Source organism: Castanea sativa, chromosome 12, assembly GCF_040712315.1.
Source record: "Castanea sativa cultivar Marrone di Chiusa Pesio chromosome 12, ASM4071231v1".
NCBI classification, from domain to species: domain Eukaryota; kingdom Viridiplantae; phylum Streptophyta; class Magnoliopsida; order Fagales; family Fagaceae; genus Castanea; species Castanea sativa.
The window spans coordinates 43,444,894-43,465,331 of NC_134024.1; the positions used below are offsets into that span (position 1 = coordinate 43,444,894).

The following is a 20,438-nucleotide window of genomic DNA, read 5'->3' on the forward strand; positions in this document are numbered from 1 at the left end:
TTTATGTATAATTTTAACTTATAAAAATTTGCAATTTAAACAATTTATTGATAATATAGTAATTGATCTTTAATTTTCTAAAATTTTTGCAAATATGGAGAATATAAGAGGAAGATATAATCCAACAGTAAATTTGTTAAAATTCACTTTCAATAAAAAATATATAGTATTAAATAAAGTTATAAACTAAAGTTACAACCGATTTTATATCTAACTTTGTCCTTATAGTTTGAGAAAAATGGTTAAATTGATTAGCCTCAAAAGTCTCGTAAATCAATGAAATCATTTAATGGAATCAACCCTCTCTCACTTTGAAATTATATTTTAAAAAAAAGAAAAAAAAAAAAAAAGTGGAAAGTGGCAAAGCAAAAACTGCCACACCTAAAGCTTCACTCAAAGAATCCAATTTTAGGTCACTTCATTCATCAAAACTTCAACTCAAAGTCACAGAATCCCAAAACCTCTCCCCCAAAAAATGGCTTCTCTTCTAGCGAGCTCCCAAGCCCTCTTCCTCCTCTCCCCTCCATCCTCAAACCCCAAACCCTTTTCTCTCAAACCCCTCTCCCTCTCTCTCCGCAAACCCACCTCCACCTTTGTCTGCGCTTCCTCTACTCCCCCTTCTCCACAAACCCCATCTCACCCCAACGCCACTCTCACCACCATATCCACCATAGCTTCCATAGCCATTTCCTTCTCCACACGCCTCCTCCTCCCAAAACTCCCACTCCCTCTCTCACTCTCCACCGCCGCCACCACAACCCTTTTCTTCGCTTCTCTCAAGGACCGTCCCCCTGGCTACCTCAACACCCCTCTCACTGTTGTAGCTGCTGGCCTCGCCAAATGGCTTGACATCTACAGTGGGGTTTTGATGGTCAGGGTTTTGCTCAGTTGGTTCCCTAACATCCCGTGGGACCGTCAACCTTTGTCCGCCATTCGTGACCTCTGCGATCCTTATCTCAATCTCTTTCGTAATATCATCCCACCCATCTTTGACACTCTTGATGTTAGCCCACTTTTGGCTTTTGCGGTGTTGGGTACGCTTGGCTCCATTCTCAATAGCGCCAGGGGAGGAATGTACTGAGCAACTTTTTCAGCAATAACATTCATTCATTCATTCGGTATGGAATTCTTTTGGATGCTTTTCTTTTCGGTTCTTGCATTATTGTCTCAATTCTCGATCTGGGTTTTATTTCCTTCTGCATTATTGTCTCAAATCTCAATCTGGGTTTGCCTTTTTTTTTTTTCTTTTTTTTTTGGCAAAATACATTGTTGGTCTCTGAATTTTAATCCATCAGTAATTTTAGTCCTTTAACTTAAGTTTAAAGTGTTCACGTTTAGTCCTTAACAAACTTAAAAGTGATCATTTTTAATCCCTAATGTGTCTAATGGAGTGATGACAGGTTAGTTTTTAGTTTGGCCTCCTTATCTAAGGAACTTAAAGTGATGACTTTAAACTTCAATTACTAAAATCACTTGTGGAGTGATGACATAAGTAATGTATTTTGGGTCTTTCTTTGTATTGGATGTAATTCTTGAATCTTCTAATTCAATTAATTATTGAGATCACTAGCTGAAACTCCACCTTGGTCTATGCTTAGTGTCGTATATTATGTTCACAACCGGAGCAAGCCCAGAAAAATGAAGAGCACTAATTGACTCTTTAGCTGATGGATGTATACCCTTCTTTGAGAAGTTTTCACTGAAGGATGCCCCATAGATATTTTGGTATCGATAATATATAGGACTGAATAGACACTCGTATTTGCTCTGGTGATAGACGTTGGAAACTTAAGCATTTCAATTATGTTTTACCGTTTAGCTTAGGGAACAAGATAATTCTTTTGAACTGAATGTGTATATATAGACTGCTCACGAAAATACTAGAATTATAATGATAAGGAACATATACGCAAGGCAGAAAGTTTTGTATTCTTAAGCTTCACCTTCTATTAAGAATCTGAGGGTTGATAGAAGAGCAGAGAGCGAGTGTTGGAATCCCTTCAGAGGGTGCATGACTGAAGGGATGTGAAGTAAACCCTAAATGGCCAAACAAATAACTTTTTGAAGGGAAAAAAGGGGGAGGTAGGGTGTTAAAGGGGAGGGGTTTTATTTGAGTTTAAAGTAAAATTTCATTCAGCAGAAGTTTTAGTTGGATGTGGTTATCTCTACATAGAGAGTTTTGACATGTTCAAAAAATCATTATCAGCCATCTTCACACATAAGATTTGATTCTAAAGAGGTATATTTATTCTTGAAATGACTATTCTGTTGTTGCTTGTGCAATTGGTTTGTACTCACACATACACACACTCATATATATATATATATATATATATATATATATATATATTAAGGCAACAAATTAGAGTCTCTGATGCACTTTTTTGATAGTGTTTTCAGTGCTGTATGTTGCCAATAGTGATCTTGGAGCTGAGATTTTTGCATTTGCTTACTTTTTTTTTTTTCCAAAAAGGCTCTTGCATTCAGATGTTCCTATATAAGTTTATTGTTATTATCTTACGCATCAATATATATATATATTGATGTAGAGATTTAGAATGATTTCTTGAAGAAACTTAACGATCATTTCGTTGTAGAGACATATCTTTATTTAGGACCTGAAGTTTTCTACTAGAATGTGCTAGTGTAAAAGGCTTTTTTATTTTATTTTATTTATATTTATGTTTTAAGTTTAAAACAATTTGATTGGAGGCAAAGTTACAGAATGAACACAATTTGAGGTTATTTGTGTCACTAATTCCTATCAACTATTTAGAATATGGTCCGGGCATGTTTATTGTGGTTAGTTTGGTGGGAACGTAATACCCGCATATTTGAAGACAATGAGAGACCCTTAGATCTCTTAAAATCTCTTCTCTTTGGTACTTTGTTTCAGTGGGCTCATATCTGGGGTTTTATGAATTGTATTCCAATTTCTGAATTCTTAGATTCTGTTCACTTTAGTTCCTGATTTTGTTGTATTTGTTTCTTGTTCAGAGTGTTCACCATCGTGAACATGATGTTCAGTTTTTTCAATAAAAGTCTTATTACCTATCAAAAAAAAAAAAAATGTGTCACCAATTCCTCAAGAATCCATTATTTCTTTATTTATTTTCAATACGGTGATGATCCATACGGCCCTGATCAACTTCTGTACTTGGTTTTCAAGGAAATATGCATGTGGAAGTGGAAGTGGTCATTTTTAGTCTTAATAACTTAAAAGTAATATTTTTTAGTCCTTAACAAATTAAAAGTGAGAATTTTTAATCCCTAACGTGTCTAATGGAGTGATGACAGGTTAGTTTTTAGTTTGCCCTTCTTATCTAACGGACTTTATATTTCAAGGACTAAAATCGCTCATGGAGTGATGAAAGAAGTAATTTATTTTGGGTCTTTTTTTGTGTTGGAAGAAATTCTTGAATCTTTTAATTCAAGTAATTATTGAGATCACTAGCTGAAACTCCACCTGGGCCTATGCTTAGTGTCATATACTCGTATATCATGTTCACAACTGGCCCAAGCCAGGAAAAATGTAGAGCACTAGCTGACTTTTACCTGATGTATGGATACCCTTCTTTGAGAAGCTTTCAATGAAGGAAGTCCCAAAGATGTTTGGTATCGATAATATATAGGACTTAATAGACACTCATATTTGCTTTGGTGAAAGACATTGGAAACTTAAGCATTTCAACTATGTGTAACAGTTTTCCTTAGGGAATAAGATAGCTCTTTTGAACTGAGTGTGTATAAATAGTTTGCTCAAAAAAATATACTAGAATAATTATGTTAAGGGGCACATACACAAGGTGGAAATTTTTGGCTTTGGATTGTTAAGTTCTACCTTCTATTAAGAATCTGAGGGATGATAGAAGAGTGGAGAGCAAGCGTTGGAATCCCCCCTGAGGATGGATGAACGAAGGGAAGTGAGTGAGTCCTAAATGGGCAAACAAAAAAATTTCCGAAGGGAGGGGGGTAAAAAGGGGAGAGGGGTTTTATTTGAGTTTTAAGTATAATTTCATTCTGCAGAATTTTTAGTTGGATGCAGTTTATGTGTGTGTGAGAGAGTTTTTACATGTTCAAAAAATCATTATTAGCCATCTTCTTACACAAGATTTGATTCTAAAGAGGAATCTTGTTTTTTTGAATGACTATTCTGCAATTAATTGTGCAATTAGTTTCATACATCCATATATATAAATGTAGAAATTTAGAATGATAATCTTGGATACTTTCCAATCTGAAAATACTTAAAGAGTTGGGTTCTCTGTTGAAGTTGCTGCTTTGCCCTTTTATTTTTTTTGGGGGGGGGGGGGGGTTGTGTTTGGAATTCAGGCCCACTTTCTTGAAGAAATTGAAGGATACTCTATTGATTTTCAATATCGTGATAATCCATTTTGGCCCTAATCAACTTCTGAACTTGGTTTTCAGGGAAACATGCATGTGGAATATTGAGTTTTTCAGGCTGGTGGTCAGTTTTGAGATGGCCTTCAAATGCTCAAGGGTCAGAAGACAATATCTAACGTGTCAAACAATACAAGCAATATCTTGAGATGATTCTTCAGGTTATTCATTTTCAAATGTCAGCCGCTCTTTACAGGCTAGGTTAGCGTTGGTGAACAAGAAAAAGTATGCTAGTGTGTTTACATGAGAAAAATCAGATTTGTCTAAAGTATCTTCTTTTTATATTATTATTATTATTATCTTTTATTGTTTGTAGTTACTGTTAGAACTGCAGTAATGATGTACTAGAATAAAACTCCAGGTTTGCAGTTATTGTCACTTGACATATTGACAAAACTATTTCATCACCATTTAAATATTTGTAACTCTAGACAAACAAAAATAAATACAATGTCATATATTGATATAATCGATCAAAACAACCAATCCCTCTCCACAATCTTTCTAGGACAAATTCCATGCCGTTATTGTTAAAAGAAAAATAATTGCCACTTATATTCGTCTTTAACTTCCATTTCCAGTAGAATTCAAACCTCTACTTAAGTTAATGCAATACTGCATAAATTAGATGCACTTCCCTAACTGGTGCTAGCTAACCAAGCTTGTCAGGCTGTCACAACTTAATTTGTATGACTGTCTTTCAAGCATCTTGCATGTTTGAACCAAATATAGAAACAAACCATAAAATATAAAAGAACAAAGTGTTCAAAACTAAATGTAAAATTATGTGCTGCACTTGTCAATGAACTCCAGCTAATAAGAGGGAGGTTAAAATTATGAGTCAAGAAATATTTGCTGTTTGTGTAACATAACCATAAAAAAAAAAAAAAAAAATCATGCTCTGCACACTAATGACATGAACAAATGAAAATCCAATTTTGTTGCACTTGGTTGATCCATAACATAGTTTTCTACTTCACATTACTGTTGATGGGACCATTATCCCCGTATGAGTTCGTTAGATAAATTCCCAGGCTTAGAATCTTTTTACAATCCTCCAGAAAATGATTGAAGTTGGGTTTTTTGAAGAAAACAGATTGCAAGCTATTGCCAACTTTACAAAAAAGCCTTCATTTGTAGCTTGCAACACTGACAACAAAATATATGTACAAGGTGCAGCATATGCACAGGAAATTTACATAGCAGGGCACATAACACTAGCCTTTCCCAAAGTATGAAAATAGGCTGTGTTGTTTATCACCACCACTCTTCAGGTTTCCCTTCTTCCTTGTGGAGTGGAGCATAGCTTGCTAGTTTCATCACTTCACTGTTTTGCTCTGAATCAGCTTTAAACTCTTCATTGTCTCTGCTTCAGTTGGCACTTAGCCGTTCCGTCCATCTTGAGAATGTACGACACTAGATGTTGAGTCTTCGTTGTTGTCCTCTGCAAGTATCAGGCTCTTTTTTTAAAGCTTTTTGGTATTTCTCCTTGCGCCTTGGTCACCTTTTTCAGTGAAGGGTGAAAATGGTGTATTGTCCTCAGTCCCGGGCTCTTTTTAAAAGCTTTTTGGTGGATCAGTCTTGAAAGATTCGGCCCAAGAGTTTTCCTCCTCTAGGTTTGATGGTTCTTCTCTTTTAATTGCCTTTGTCGAGGAAAACTTATAGTGATTGGATTGCTCCCCTATCTTTAATTTTATCTGCAAAAAAGAATTGAACTAAAGAGGAAATAAATACATTACATAAGCCTCCGTTTGGTTGGGGTGATTAGAGGGAGGAGGATAGAAAAGTAGGGAGAAAAATTGTTTGGTGGAAAATGGGAGAGATTTTGGTGGGGCTCAAGAGTTTCCTTTCCGGACTTACCGGGCTAACCAAAATATAATCTCCCCAAATTTAGAAAAAAATGAGGCAAAAATATTTGGACAAAAATGCTCACAATAAAATTTTTAGCACAAAACGGTAAATACTCACCTGTAATTTTGGTCGAAATATACATTGTCTAGCTGTAGTTTGAAATTTGATACTTTACTTACCTAAAGTTAAAAACAGATCTAAATATTTAACTCACATTTGTTAAAAACAAATCTAAATATGTAATTTTGCTCCATTTTTATGTCTCTCTCCTCAAAAAACACAAAAAAAAAATACATATAAAAAATAATCCAGTGGAACACTTGCGTTATGAGATTTCAAAAATAGTTTAGAATAGATAACTTTCTTTCCTAATTGCTCCATTTATTTTTGTCCCAAAAACTTTTAATCTCCATATCATTAAAATTTTAATTGATTTCAATTTGTTTAAGGTATTAAAAAATTCTTAATTCTCATTTATATTTGATTTCATTCAAAGTGATGTTATGACTTCAATTTATTGATCTAAATTCATGAATTGATTATATCTAATTTTATTAAATCTAACAAATACTACCAGGAATTAGGATGATTTACTATTAGTTTATAATATAATTTAAGTATGTTCAAATTAAGAACTATTGATATTTTTTTTTCAAAAAAGATGTTGACAATTTAGAAAGTAAAAACACCTTTGGATTCTAAGCGAAAATTTCAATTTCTAAAGGACGTTTTAATAATCTCCAAGTAGAATTTTTTTTAATAGATAATTGGTTGTTTACATTGAAAAGAAGTTCCCTTAGTGCGATAGTCACTTCACAAGTATAAGTATTTGTGGGGTGTAGGCAGCAAGGTTCAGGTCTCTAGAAGAGAGCTTTACACACAAATATACTTAGAAACGAGTTCTCTAGAATAACATTAGTTTAGTTTGAATTTGATTGGAGATATTTAGGGCCTGTTTGGTTTGTGTTGAGGTTGTATTTATTTTCTATTTTCATTTTCTATACACAAATCTTATAGTCATTTTTTGTTTCCATCTTTTTTTTTTTTTTGGTATTATTTTTTGCTTTGTCTTCCTCTTCACTTTTTTTTATGATAACTACCAACAAATAGAGAGAGTGTTCTTTGATGTGACAAGTCAATGATAGTAGGACTTGCATATTTGATTTTTTTTTTTTACAAAAATGCAACTGTATTCATTTTCAAGAAAATGGAAACACTAAAAAATTGTATTTAGTTTTTGTATTCAAATCCTATTTTTTTGGATACTAAAAAATGAAAACTAAATACAAATACAAAACCAAGCAAGTTTTTTAATAGTGAGTTCCACAAAAAACTGAAAATACACTCAAACCAAACAAGCCCTTATTTTTTTGTATTCATATTATCTTTTACACATTAGTGTTTCCATGATGATTGACCAAATATAGATGAAATGTATCTAATATTTTGTAATAAATTTTGCACATGTTTATTAAGTTGGGGTCGGCTTGGACTATAATGTCAGTCTGCCTTTTTTTTTTTGTTTTGATAACATAATGTTGGTCTGCCTAAGCTTGTCTTTTGGTTGCTCAAACATTTTTGGTGTGCCACTTATGCCTCAAATAAAACTTAAAAAGATTCTTTGCTAGCGTGTTTGATATGATGTCTTTGGTTTCAATTGTGTTGCTCCGAATTTGGTCGTTTAATCTGATTTTATGACCAGCTATTATGGTTAAATACAATCCTGGAATTATGGAGTAGTCATATGAAAATTAGACTTAGAGCATCTGTTTTTTTTTTTCTTAGAGAGAGTTTCAACCTATGGTGTTCGCTCCTGATGATAGCTCTTTATCATCAGACCAAGACACCAATCAATTTTTGGTGTAGGCAGGGATTGAACCCCAGATCTCTTATTCAACCATCAAAAACTTTACCAGTTGAGCTAACTAGAACTCACGACTTAGAGCATCTGTTGGTACTTTATGTTGGAATAATTTAAATGGTTTTAGACGACCTGTAGCCCAATTGACATCTTGAGTTAAAAAATATGAGGATTTATATGGGTTGATTTTATTTTTTTCATGTTGTTTTAAAACAATTTTTGTCTCAATTTATTTGATTCGTTATAGGGGAACTTTCAGACCTTTTAATCGTGGTTTTATTTATTTTTCAATCCTATTTAGGCAGGATTCAGATCCTCTAGAGTTCTTAGGGTACTCTACTAAGTAGAGTTCATTAAATCCTAACCACTCTTTAATGATTTAATAGTCTAGATTTCGCCATGTCAGCATTTCATTAACAATCATCTTAATTGTTTTGTTTACAACATTATTTTATTATTTCAAGAATATTATTAATGAAATGCTGACATGGCAGAATCTAAACCATTAAATCATTAAAGAGTGGTTAGGATTTAATGAACTCTACTGGTAGAGTACCCTAAGAACTCTAGAGGATCTGAATCCATTTAGGCAATGGTTTGCAAAATGTGAGTTTGGGAAATGTTTTACGCCCTTGTTTGAGTTCTTTAAGTTACCATTGGATTTCAATGTCTTAGTATACTTGTAGGGATGTGAATTCCTGTTAAGGCAAACCTTAAGAATATTAAGATACAAGTTAATTTTCTCTTCATCTTTTGGAACACGAGTTACGAGATAAGTACAATGAAAAGCTAAAGATTGTTCAAGGCGCAACATTTCAAGAACAAGAACAGTCTCACTTCTCATGCTACATTCTTTTCATGTCTAAGTCAATCATACCAGATTGCTTTATTGTGACGTACATAAAGGGCTAATTACGTGCTACATACTCCATGTAATAAGTTGCTACTTACTAAGCAGTAAGTATTTCTTGAAATTTCTTTTTAAAAAAATGCCTCGTTTGTTCCATAAAATTACAAAATTCCTCTAAATCCAATCCTATTCAAGCTCTCAATTCAATTCCTCTTCTGCTCCATGTCACATTACAATGTATTCTCTTGTTCAATAAATTTCTGATTGTCTCAATCTTTAGTAGTAACAGTTTGATTGCCCAACAAATCTTTCATGGGTTGAGAATCCTTTTCAAAATGTGGAAAATGTATAACTAATCTAATGATTAGAATGAATGGCTGTTACAGTCACCATACTATGCCGTAATTTCCTCCATATTGAAGATGGGACTAATGCCCAAATTTGATGTGGGATAATCAGTAAGAAAGGCTGGACAACCTTCTATGGTGATAAATTATGCTATATTCGCAGGATTTATAAAGGGTTATTTTAATTGAGAGCTTGGATTTGGAGTTCAATGATGAAGGATTGGAGTGAACAGAGCGCTGCAATTAACAAACAGCCTCAGAATAACGGGAAATGATTTGTAAAAAACAGGGATAGTTTAGGTTTCTACTTTCTACACCCAAAAATGACCTAAATTACTCGCTTATTCATGTGCTTACATAGAAGTAAGAACAATCGGAAGTCCTTTAGCTGAAATCACTTTGCTGCTGCAGGTATTGCAAACTCTTCAGAAATTGTAAATATCTTGGCTATCTTTTGCCACTGCTTGTTTGCAAAGATCAATAAGTTAAAGGCAAATTTCTCCTTTTTCAAAACGGTAAGGAATGTTACTAGCACCTTGATAGATAAAATCTGGCCTGCAATGTGATACACATGTATCATATCTTTAAGTCCGAGTACTAAGAAGATTATTCCGTATAGACTTTCAATAATAACTCAATCAACTTAATCCAAAGAGTTAAGCATCCATTTATAATTAGACCCATAGCGCAACAATAAATACCTACTAACACAACAATAATAAAAATCTTTATAAACTCAGAGGATTTTCATATTTGTTAGAGATATGTAAGCAATGATAAATCCGAGACACTATCAACAATATGGAAATTGTAAACCCAATACCGTATATGATGTTTTGAAGATATTCACACTTTGTTCATCCAAAAGTACCATATATAAGAAACAACTAGTCTTTATACACCATGCAAAATGAGTCAAACATGGCTCTACTTAGAAATTATTGCTCAATTTCGACCCCAAGCTTTGATGCTTTGCAATAAATTCTCTCTTTAATTTGCTGCAACAAGTGTGAATGAGAAATCAATGAACAAACAAACACACTCTCAAAAAAAGAGAGAGGTTTGCATGTGTCACCTTACTTGCAGAATTGATCAGTGACCATAAAATTTTTGGTGGTTAAGTGCCCTTGATGAACCTGTTGAATTCCTAACAGAACCATTAAGCAATTCATCTGTTGCTGCTTGGGAAAGTCAACGGAGGATGATACCAACCATTGAGTTGCTGCTGCTGCATACCGCTGGCACAGAGATTTAACCATTTCCACTTTCTGCATTTGAAAATTCTAGCTAATAAGAATAAACCCCAATGGGGGATTCATGGAAATCAGAAATCAAGTTTTGAATATCGGCATAACATATTAATTTCTTCCTTCTTACACTAGATTCATTGGTGGTACTTAATTATCATTGGATTAATCCATTTCTATATGATCATTTTAGTTCCAAGTTTGTCTTAATCGAAATAATATGACATCTTAATTCTAAAGTCAAAGATGTAGGTTATTATTTTTAATAAGAATAACTTGAACCAAAGATTTTTTTGTGGCTTGAATTTTAAGACAATGTGCAACATGATTTCTTTTACCTTCACATTTCATTAACTTTGATATGTAGGGAATGTCTACCAAAGAAGGAATCCAATCTTTGCAATTTTTCTTGGGCTCAACATGCTGATTAGGAGCTTTCTCAAATTTCCTTGTTCATTCTTTTCACTCTTCAATCAGATCTCTCTACCCAACATCTTCCCCCCCTACTTTTCAAAGTTAGAGATGTATAATATTTTGACCATACTGATCGTTAATCCAAATAGAAATTGGAACAAGATTTGTTGATAAAAAAACAGCACTGACCTTCAGTAGTTTAGAGAAGCAAACATTCTTTGAGACAATTATCAAGGAAAAAATCATGGTGGTGGATAACCTGTTTAAGAAAAAGTAGTATAAAATATACACGTGGATTTTCTGAGTTATACAACCCCATTTAGTTGAAATTAAGAATTAGTTAAATCAAATAGATAGCAAACTCCATATGTAACATATGCCTAATTGAGAAGAAGATATTGCTTTAAGAAGCACATCCTTCCAATTAGATGATACTCCAATAGTAAAAGCATAATTTTTCAGTAGAAAATTAATTACTAAGGTAGGTCAATTGCCATAATTGACAAGTAACATAGTAGAACTAGAAAATACGAAGTATATAGGCAAGGAAGTTATTTAGTGAATTGATGAGATAAATTCAGACTTTGCTACACAAAATCTTTAGCAGCTTTTATACAATCAAGTTAATGATGGTTTGAGCTAAAGCTCGTTAATTTTGGATTTTCTAACACCTACAAGTAAGATGAAACACATAATCATGGAAGACTAGAAGGGTCTCTTCTATTATTTTTTCTTTGAAAAAAAACTATTAGACTATATTGTGAGTGCATGATCAAAACAGACCCTTACCATTCTACCCACATTCTCTAATGACATTTAGATATCTTCCAATGGTCAAAATCGTTGAACAACTACAAGGAAGCTTGGATTCCCATCCTTGAGGTTGCACAATTGCTTCCTCCAATTCTTCACATTATAGTCCTGAATGAGGTTTTCTTAAAAAAATAGTACAGAAAATTGTATAAATTGAAAGACATATTTCATGAGCTCTTTGTTGATGATAAAGCAATATATCTTTTGAAGAGATTTGTTCCTTGCAATGAAAAATTCACCATAAGGATTATTAGCGAATCCTTCATAGACCAACCAAGAGTTTTGTTTGAGTTCCTTGTTGAACAAGAAAAAAAGAGTTAGACTGAATCATAAACTTACAATGAGGCAAACAATAGTAGAATAATGACATCTGTTAGGTCCTAAAGAAAAATAAAATTATCTAAAACTTAATTTGACATCTGTAATCAAATTAACTTTTGGCTTAATATCTCAAACTTAATTTAAACTTTAAATTTATGAACATGACTAAGAAGAAGTGGACATGGATATAAGCTGCAGAAACACTAATATGGCAGATTAGGAGAGACAAAGACACAACATGAATAAAATTGTGCTAGTGTTTTCACGTTTCTGTATATGTCATCCTGTTGATAAAACTAATACATGGGTGTAAATATTACTAAATAACACTAATAATGTTTATGTACCAACACGTGGTCTACGATCAATTAAGTTTATGAGATCAAGTAAGCACATATTTAGAGTCCGCTAGATTATTATAATAGAGGTTGTGAAAGGCATAATCAGGGGTGACCTCATTGATACTAGAATCTAAGACAAATTTCAACTGTGACTTAAATCATACCTTTCATACATGCCAACAATATGCTTTGCTCGCACAGTGCATTATCTCTTCAAGCAACGACTTCACTGGTGATATGCATTATCACCAGCCATGACATTGGCCTCTATGAACGAAAAACAACAGGTTAAGAGCCAAGAAAGCATGTACTCCACACTGTAACAGTCAACGTTTCCATTTTTGAACCTGTATATTTGTCTCTTGTCAAAGTTAAAGAATATTTTTGTTACCTTACTAATTATAGCCTTTGGCATCACATTAATTACATGAAATATATGTATGTATGCACATGTAAAAGTACAAATAGTGGCAGCTTTCCAAAATGTGTTTCTTCAAGTGTTCAACTTTTTGTACCCAAAATAAATCAAATTCTAATACAAAGACTGACATTTGTACACATTTGCATCAAGTATGAAGTTGATCAATTCAAAGTAAGGAACAGAGGCTCTCAAAGAATAGAAAGATAAACCTTAGGGAAAAAAATAAATTGCCCAAATCATGAGTTTCCAATTATGAAATATCTTAAGAACTTAATCTTGTTGTCTTCACACACATCATGTACTACACACAACCATATAAAGCATCCAAGGATAATTATATTTACCAAATTCTCTACAGGTTTGACACAATCATGTAGACATATCATGAAAGAATAGAGAAAGGGATCCACGCCTTCAACATCTGATCAAGTGTTATACAGCCAAGAAATTCTCTATTGTAGGGAAAAACCTGCAAGACCAAGCAAAGACAGAATTAAAAAATTTGTATAGTGATTCATAGCCACTAGTCCAGAATGAGGATTGCAAGGATTAAGAAAACAGATACCAATGACCTAAATTACAACTTACATTAAAAATCTGACATGTACTGATACAGACTACCAACTTAACTCTACAGTTAAATAGGCAGGAGATGCACCAAGAAAGGAAGGCATCAACATTAAATGCACTCCTATCATTAATGGGTTCATTACCAAAAATATTTGGGGAAAAATTCTATTACTACATCTGCAGATATTTTTCTTTAATAGTAGTTTACACATGCACCTGGTTTCTCTTGAAACCCATGGCTTCATCTTCCATTTTACAACCCCCCCCCCCCCCACCCTCTTCTTCTTTTAAATTAGCAATTAAACGCATACCCATAATCTTAAACCCACAACCTCACCTTGCTATTATAAAAAAAAAGTACTACTTCCCTAATAACCAAACAAACAACTGTGGTTTTGTAGGGCACATTCCAGCTAACAAAAAATAAAAAAGGTCTCCCAATTTTTATCTTCACAATGGAACGCAACACTCAATTGATTTCAATTGCTTTTACTCCCTTCAATCAGAATTAGTGTCAACTATAACAATCAAAGCCAAAATTGTTGAAATTTAACAGGAATGTCCACTTCCCATGTGTTTGCTACAACCCTACAAATAGCGAACAGGTAAAATGTGGAAATCAAGATTTCAGCATCCTTAACACTTATTCCTTCATGCACCACTTAGTTTCTATTGATCCAGTAGGCAAAAGGGTGTTGGCAAAGATGATAGTGAAATGATGGCATAGGTCTTATGCCTTATACACTCATTCCAACCAAATAGTAACCCAATTCTGAACTGACTATGGCTCAAGTACCTCAATTCTAATGGTGAGTGGTGATTTACGCTCCGTTTGTTTTGGAAAAAAACTTATCCAGTGTTTGGTAGCATAAAAAAAAATTGATCAAAGGAAAACAATCTTTGGTCAATAGAAAAATCTATAAAAAAAAAAAAAAGACTTATTTTTTAGAGAATGTTTTCCACTAAATTTTTTGGGAAAACAACTCTATCACTCCACATGAAACAGAGTTAGATCTCACGGTAAGCTCTCTCTCATTTCTTCTCTTTGCTTTGCTTTATCGCTCTTCTCATGCCTGCACTGTGTCTCTCTCTTCTCTTCTATTCCATTTGTTTCATCTCTTCTCTCATTCTCACTGTCACTCTCTCTGACTTCTCTCACTCTTTCTCACCATCTCGCCCTCTGCCCCTCTCTTCTACCTTATCTTTCCCCTCTGTAAGATCGTTCTCTCTCTAGATGGTGTCTACGGCATTGGGGATGAATTAATGATGGGGAAAAAACAAGGATTGTTGTTACACTTGTAAGATTAGCAGGGAGACAACAGACCATCTTCTTATTTATAGTAATATAGCAAAGGACCTTTGATTTTTATGCTCTGCTTGTTCAGCACTATGTGGACTATGCCTGGAACATTAGTTATTATTGGCATGCTAGATACAACAGTTTGGAGAACAATGTAGTGAAGGAAAAGGTTATTCCTTTAGATGGGGTGTGCCCATCTTCTAAATGTGATTAATCTCACTACCTCCTACCCACAACATGGTTCAAGGCATAGGCATAGATATTTTATGCATAAAGTACAAGGGAAAATGGGCTTCACCTTGAATCAAACATGGAAGAAAGCTAACCAAATGCATACCAACTATTGCTAAAAAGGAAAAGGAACGAGCAAAATAGAAAAGACAAATGAAACTTGGAAAGTTTCGTCTATAACTTAATACAGTGAAACTATTCAGCCAGAAAGAGGAAAAAAACATACAGTGATATATACCTTCACTCCACATTCATATATCAAAACCTAAAGATTGCAAATAGGAGAAGAAATCATATCAAGTCTACACCTACAAGTTGACTTATAGCTCACCGAACTTCTATATATAATCTCAAAATTATCCTGAATCTTCAGTCAAATTGAATTCACATTTTTCTTTTTTCAGTTGAAAAATGACAATACTTACATTCAACATTGATAGCAAGTTTATAATTAAATACCATCATAAATTTCCACAACATTAAAATTTAAGAAATTCATTCACCAAAGAATCATATAAAGATGGACATGAAAAACAAAAGCAAAATTTAAATATAGACAGATGTGGTACCCAACAAGAAAATCAAGAAAGAGAGACTAAGGCCTTACTGTCAACTTAGGGGTCTTGAGATATTCTAGAGCACAAAGATTTTTGATATGTTCCGAAACATCAGAGGCATCAACCTTGCATGTTACAGGGCATTTGATGCTAAGCCAAGCAGAAATCAAAAACCAGATTGCAAGAGGGAAAGGAATCTTGGGCCTACAGTTTATTTCAACAGCAACAACACCAACCAGCTGCATTAAAATAAATAAATAAATAAAACAAATCAAATAATTATTTTATAAATATTAATTAAAAAGTTTAGCAGCTTGGTCTATGATCCTTTACATTTAAAGAGAGAGAAAGAAGAAAATGACAAAGGCACCCCAAGATGTAAATAAAGACAGAGGCATACCTTGGCAACAAATGGTGTTCTGTGTCTTTGGGGACCATAAAAGAAGGTTGATATTCTTCTAAATCACCATTATGTGCTATTTCCATCATTTGAAAAATGAAGAAGATGAGAGTGAATAAGGATGATGAAGATGGTAAGTAGAAAGGGAAGCTTCATCTTTATCCCAATTTTGGCAAATGGAAGGAGTTCGAGGAGAGCTTTGTTTCTTCTTTGCCACTGGAGTCAGATTCCAGCATGTCCATAATTTCCTCCATGGTTGAAAAAATTTCATGATCTAGAAATGAAAAAACCCACAATAGATGCATTCTACTTGGACTCCCAACCTTTTCATGAAATTGAAGTGATTTCCACAAATTACAAAATGTTACAACATGCCTTTGAAACTCTCTTAAAAAAACTCTAACAAATCTACCCACAAATTGTTTTGACTTGTTATTTACTTCCACCACGTCTGTGGGCATTTTTCTTCAGCCTTTTGAGCATGATATGTTGCTCTAGTTTGACCATCCTCACAATCCACTTTGGTTTTCCAATTTTAAACATAAGATATCCCATCAATGTTCCAAATATCACTCCACATCCATAACCTATCGATACAGCTTGCCAACTAAACCCATTTTTAAGCTCGAAATTGTCTTCTTCTTGCAATGTTGATGGCGGTGGTTGATTTGACTCGTGGTTGTTGCATGTTCCTGACAACGGAAATCCACATAATCCCAAATTTTCGGTGTATGAATCAATATCGAATGTATTGAACTGCTTTCCTGAAGGTATGTGTCCTATAAGTTGGTTATGTGATAGTTTAAAACTTCAAGCCACGGTAGATCTGCCAATTGATTGGGAATCTCCCCACGGAGCTTGTTGAAAGAGAGGTCTAACCATTCAAGATTAGTCAAATTTCCAAACGATGAGGGAATATAACCTGTAAGGTTATTGTGAGAAAAGTTGAGCCCCTTCAATGATTTAAGGCTTCCAATTATCTTTGGCATCTCCCCTATGAATCTATCTTTGAAAAATCGATGCTTGTTAAGGCCGTTAGGATTCTCACCAACTCAATATCCTGCCCTTTGATCATGACATTCACTGAATCACGATAATACGCACTTCCCATATATTTCAATGCAACGTCACTTTCATTCACAGTTATCATGGCTTTCAAATTTTCAAAATATTTTGTTGGCAAAGGACCATTAAACTTATTGTTAGAGATGTCTATGATTCGCAAATTTGGAAAAGGAAATTTGGTTTTAGGATTGCCTATATGACCTTGAAATTTATTTGATCGTATGACAAGAACCTGCAAGTTCTGAAGACTTCCCAACCAATAAGGGAAGACTTCATTTATCTTATTGTTTCCAAGATCTAGAACTTCCAAGTCTTTATAATTTGCCAAAGACCGCGGCAATGGCCCTTCCAATTGATTGCCATTAAGGTTAATACTCCTAAATTTGCCGCCCTCGGAAAATGTAGTAGGGATGGTACCATGAAGGCTATTCATTCGCAAATCCAACACTTCGAGGACATTAGAGTGTACCAAACACTTGGGAACCATGCCACTTAAGTTATTATGAGACAAATCTAGAAGTACAAGGTAACTTGCATTGCAAATTAAAGAAGGGATTTCTCCAGTTAATTTGTTATTGGATGCCAAGATATATCGCAGCCCAAGAAAATTTAGAGTGGGAAATGGTCCTTGAAGCAAGTTGTGAGAAAGATCAAGAAAATATAATGAATCCCTCCCCATATCCCCCAACCATCTTGGAGCTTGACCGTAAATACTGTTATTGGAAAGGTCTAAGTCTATTAAATTTGTTGCTGCTCTAAAGAAAATTGGGAATTCATTGATGTTGCAAGAAGACAAATGGAGCCACTTAAGATAGGGCAGGGTATAGATGACATTATTGTTGATGATAACTAAGTTATTTGATAAATAAAGACCCCAAAGATTTTTGAACTTTGAAAATATTTCTAAGTCCAACATAATACTCAAGTTATTTGATGAGAGAGATAGAGAAGTAAGGTTCACAAGTCTACATATTGACTTAGGTATAGAGCCCTGTAGCATATTATAGCCCAAGTCAAGCTCCTCCAATGAATTGGACTTGAATTCACCAATCTCGCCAATGAATTGATAACTAGAGATGTTTAACCTCATCAAAGATGGCAAACTGAACAACCAAGATGGCAATGTTCCATATAGGAAATTTGAATTTAAAAAGAGATCAGTTAGATTCAAACCACTCAAACCACTTACGTGATTAGGAAGAGAACCAACAAGTTGATTATTATCAAGGCGTAATGTGGAGAGATTTGGCAAGTTCAATAGTGAGGACGGCAACAAACCTGTTGAAATATTCCCCAATAATTGAAAATTGTTAGTTTCATGCATTTGCCAAGAACACCTAAAGTACATAAGGGGCAATTAAATCTCACCATTGAAATTATTAAATGACAGATGCAAATAAGTAAGTTTTGTAAGGTTCGCAAGACATGCTGGAATCACTCCAAAAAAGTTGTTTATTGATAGATCCAAAAAAGTAAGTTGTGTGAGATTTCCAATCGATGTTGGAATTGACCCACTAAAATTGTTTGAAAATAGAGTCAAACGAGTAATTTGAGCGAGGTTTTCAAGCAATGGTAGAATTGATCCAGTAAAACTGTTGTATAATAGAATTAGATCAGTCATTTGAGTGAGGTTTCCAAGTGACGTTGGAATTGGCCCTAAAAATTTGCATAAACTTAGATCTAAATACTTCAAGGACTTTAGATTGCCAATAGAATTAGGTATTTCTCCTGAAAATCCTGTAAAAGAGAGATCTAAGAACTTCAGGGAAGTGCTACTCCAATTAGACTTTGGAAGGGAACCATTAAGATAAATATTAAGCCCTAGATCAAGGGTTTGTAAACTCGGAAGGAGTAGGATGCTATTTTCGAGTTTTCCCTGCAAGAGACAGCCATGGAGACTAAGAGTTGTCAAAGAGGAAGATAGGTTCATCAAAGATTTAGGTCTAATTGAGGACATATCTATCCAATCCAAACGAAGTTCCCTTAACAGAGTTAGGTTATTCCATACTGGTGTTTCAATTGATAGGTAATTATTGCAGGAAAGATCGAGTGAAACCAGCAAAGACAACTGGGAGATTTCAGATGGGATTGGGCCAAAAAAGTAGGAATAAGAAAGGTTAAGATGAGTCAAACTCTTAAACTGGCCAAACTCAGATGAAAGTAGAGAGGGATAGAAGTCATTTCAAGCGAGGTTCAAGGTCCTGAGATGGCGAAGAAGGAAGAGGGTACTGTTGGAATCAATGGCGCCCTTGAACCGACTATAACTTAGGTCAAGGCCAATCACATGGCCTGTATTTTTGTCACACTCAACCCCATCCCAACTGCAACAATGCTTATCCTCCTTCCAAGAGGCTGTCTTTGGATAAGATCGTTCACATAATTGGCCATAACCGACACTAGAAGCAAAACAGTCGAGAGAAAGAGAGTTATTAAATTGGAGTAGAGCAGAGCATTGTGAGTTTGAAGACAAGAAAGAAGAAAAAGACAATGGAGAATGCAAGAAGAGCAAGGACAGTAGACACAAGACTTGATACTTCCCCGTTAAACGCCCCATTTGATACCCTATAGCCTATAATAAGAACGCTGGACAAAAATATTTCTGCTGTTATCACTTATCAGTGTAAGGGATGGTGGGATGGGAATGGAATTGATGAACATATATTTATATATGCTGCCAAGTCAGTCAAAGTCCTTTACTTTTTTTTTTTGCTAAAAAAAATGTCCTCTACGAATCTACCTTTCTTTCAATTTTCCTTTTTTAAGTCATTCAAAGTCCTTAGAGTTATTAATACGACAACAATATTGCAAATTTATTATTCAACCCTGTGTTGTACGCGGTCTTGGTCATAGAATCGAATTTGATAAAATATTCTCATTCACTAAAATTGGTAAAATGGTATTTTCAAAAAAGAGAAATGATATGTTCACAACATTTTTACAACATTTTTACAACAAATCCTAAGTGGCAAGATGTTACTGGTTGTTATTGTTGGGGCAAAAAAGTAATCTTAGTGTTAGGTTCAAATTTGAACCAATAACAACTAACCACCTATGATTTGTTGTAAAAATATTGTGGACGTAGCACCTCTCTTTTAAAAATCATTCATTAGTTTAAATTGACGAAAAGCTATAAATTATGGACCTCACCTTAGAGCAGTAGCATTAAGTTGGGCAAAACCCCAAATAAGTTATTTTACTCCCCAATTACCAAAATTTTTTTTGAGAAGGCCCCAATTACCAAAATTGAAGCAACATCTAGGTTGCTATTGCTAAAAAATTTTAGCAGATTGCTACATTAGGTTGTTACATTTAAAATTATTGCAGCAGTGTGGCTAAATAATCTCAATTCTTGTTATGTCAAGGCAATGACCAATGGGCATGAACATCTCAGACATATCACATAAAAAGTTGATAGAAATTAAATTTGCCATCTACTGTTGAAGGTCCA

At 34.2% G+C, this 20,438-nt stretch overlaps 1 protein-coding gene and 2 pseudogenes across 1 annotated transcript; 1 reads left to right on the forward strand and 2 right to left on the reverse strand.

The window, feature by feature from the left end:
* The first annotated feature begins 402 nt into the window (after positions 1-402).
* On the forward strand, positions 403-4,797 carry LOC142618759 (ylmG homolog protein 1-2, chloroplastic). The gene is made up of 2 exons (XM_075791773.1): positions 403-1,118; positions 4,429-4,797. The coding sequence occupies exon 1, from the start codon at positions 476-478 to the stop codon at positions 1,079-1,081; it is 606 nt and encodes a 201-aa protein (XP_075647888.1). The 5' UTR covers positions 403-475; the 3' UTR covers positions 1,082-1,118; positions 4,429-4,797.
* Positions 4,798-10,102: 5,305 nt separating this feature from the next.
* On the reverse strand, positions 10,103-18,338 carry LOC142619049 (receptor-like protein 19; annotated as a pseudogene).
* A 9-nt stretch (positions 18,339-18,347) lies between these two features.
* On the reverse strand, positions 18,348-19,544 carry LOC142619050 (receptor-like protein Cf-9; annotated as a pseudogene).
* Between the last annotated feature and the right edge of the window lie 894 nt (positions 19,545-20,438).

Bases quoted from the DNA above. Each gene is read 5' to 3' on its own strand.
- LOC142618759 (XM_075791773.1), top strand. From the start codon at position 476: ATGGCTTCTCTTCTAGCGAGCTCCCAAGCCCTCTTCCTCCTCTCCCCT.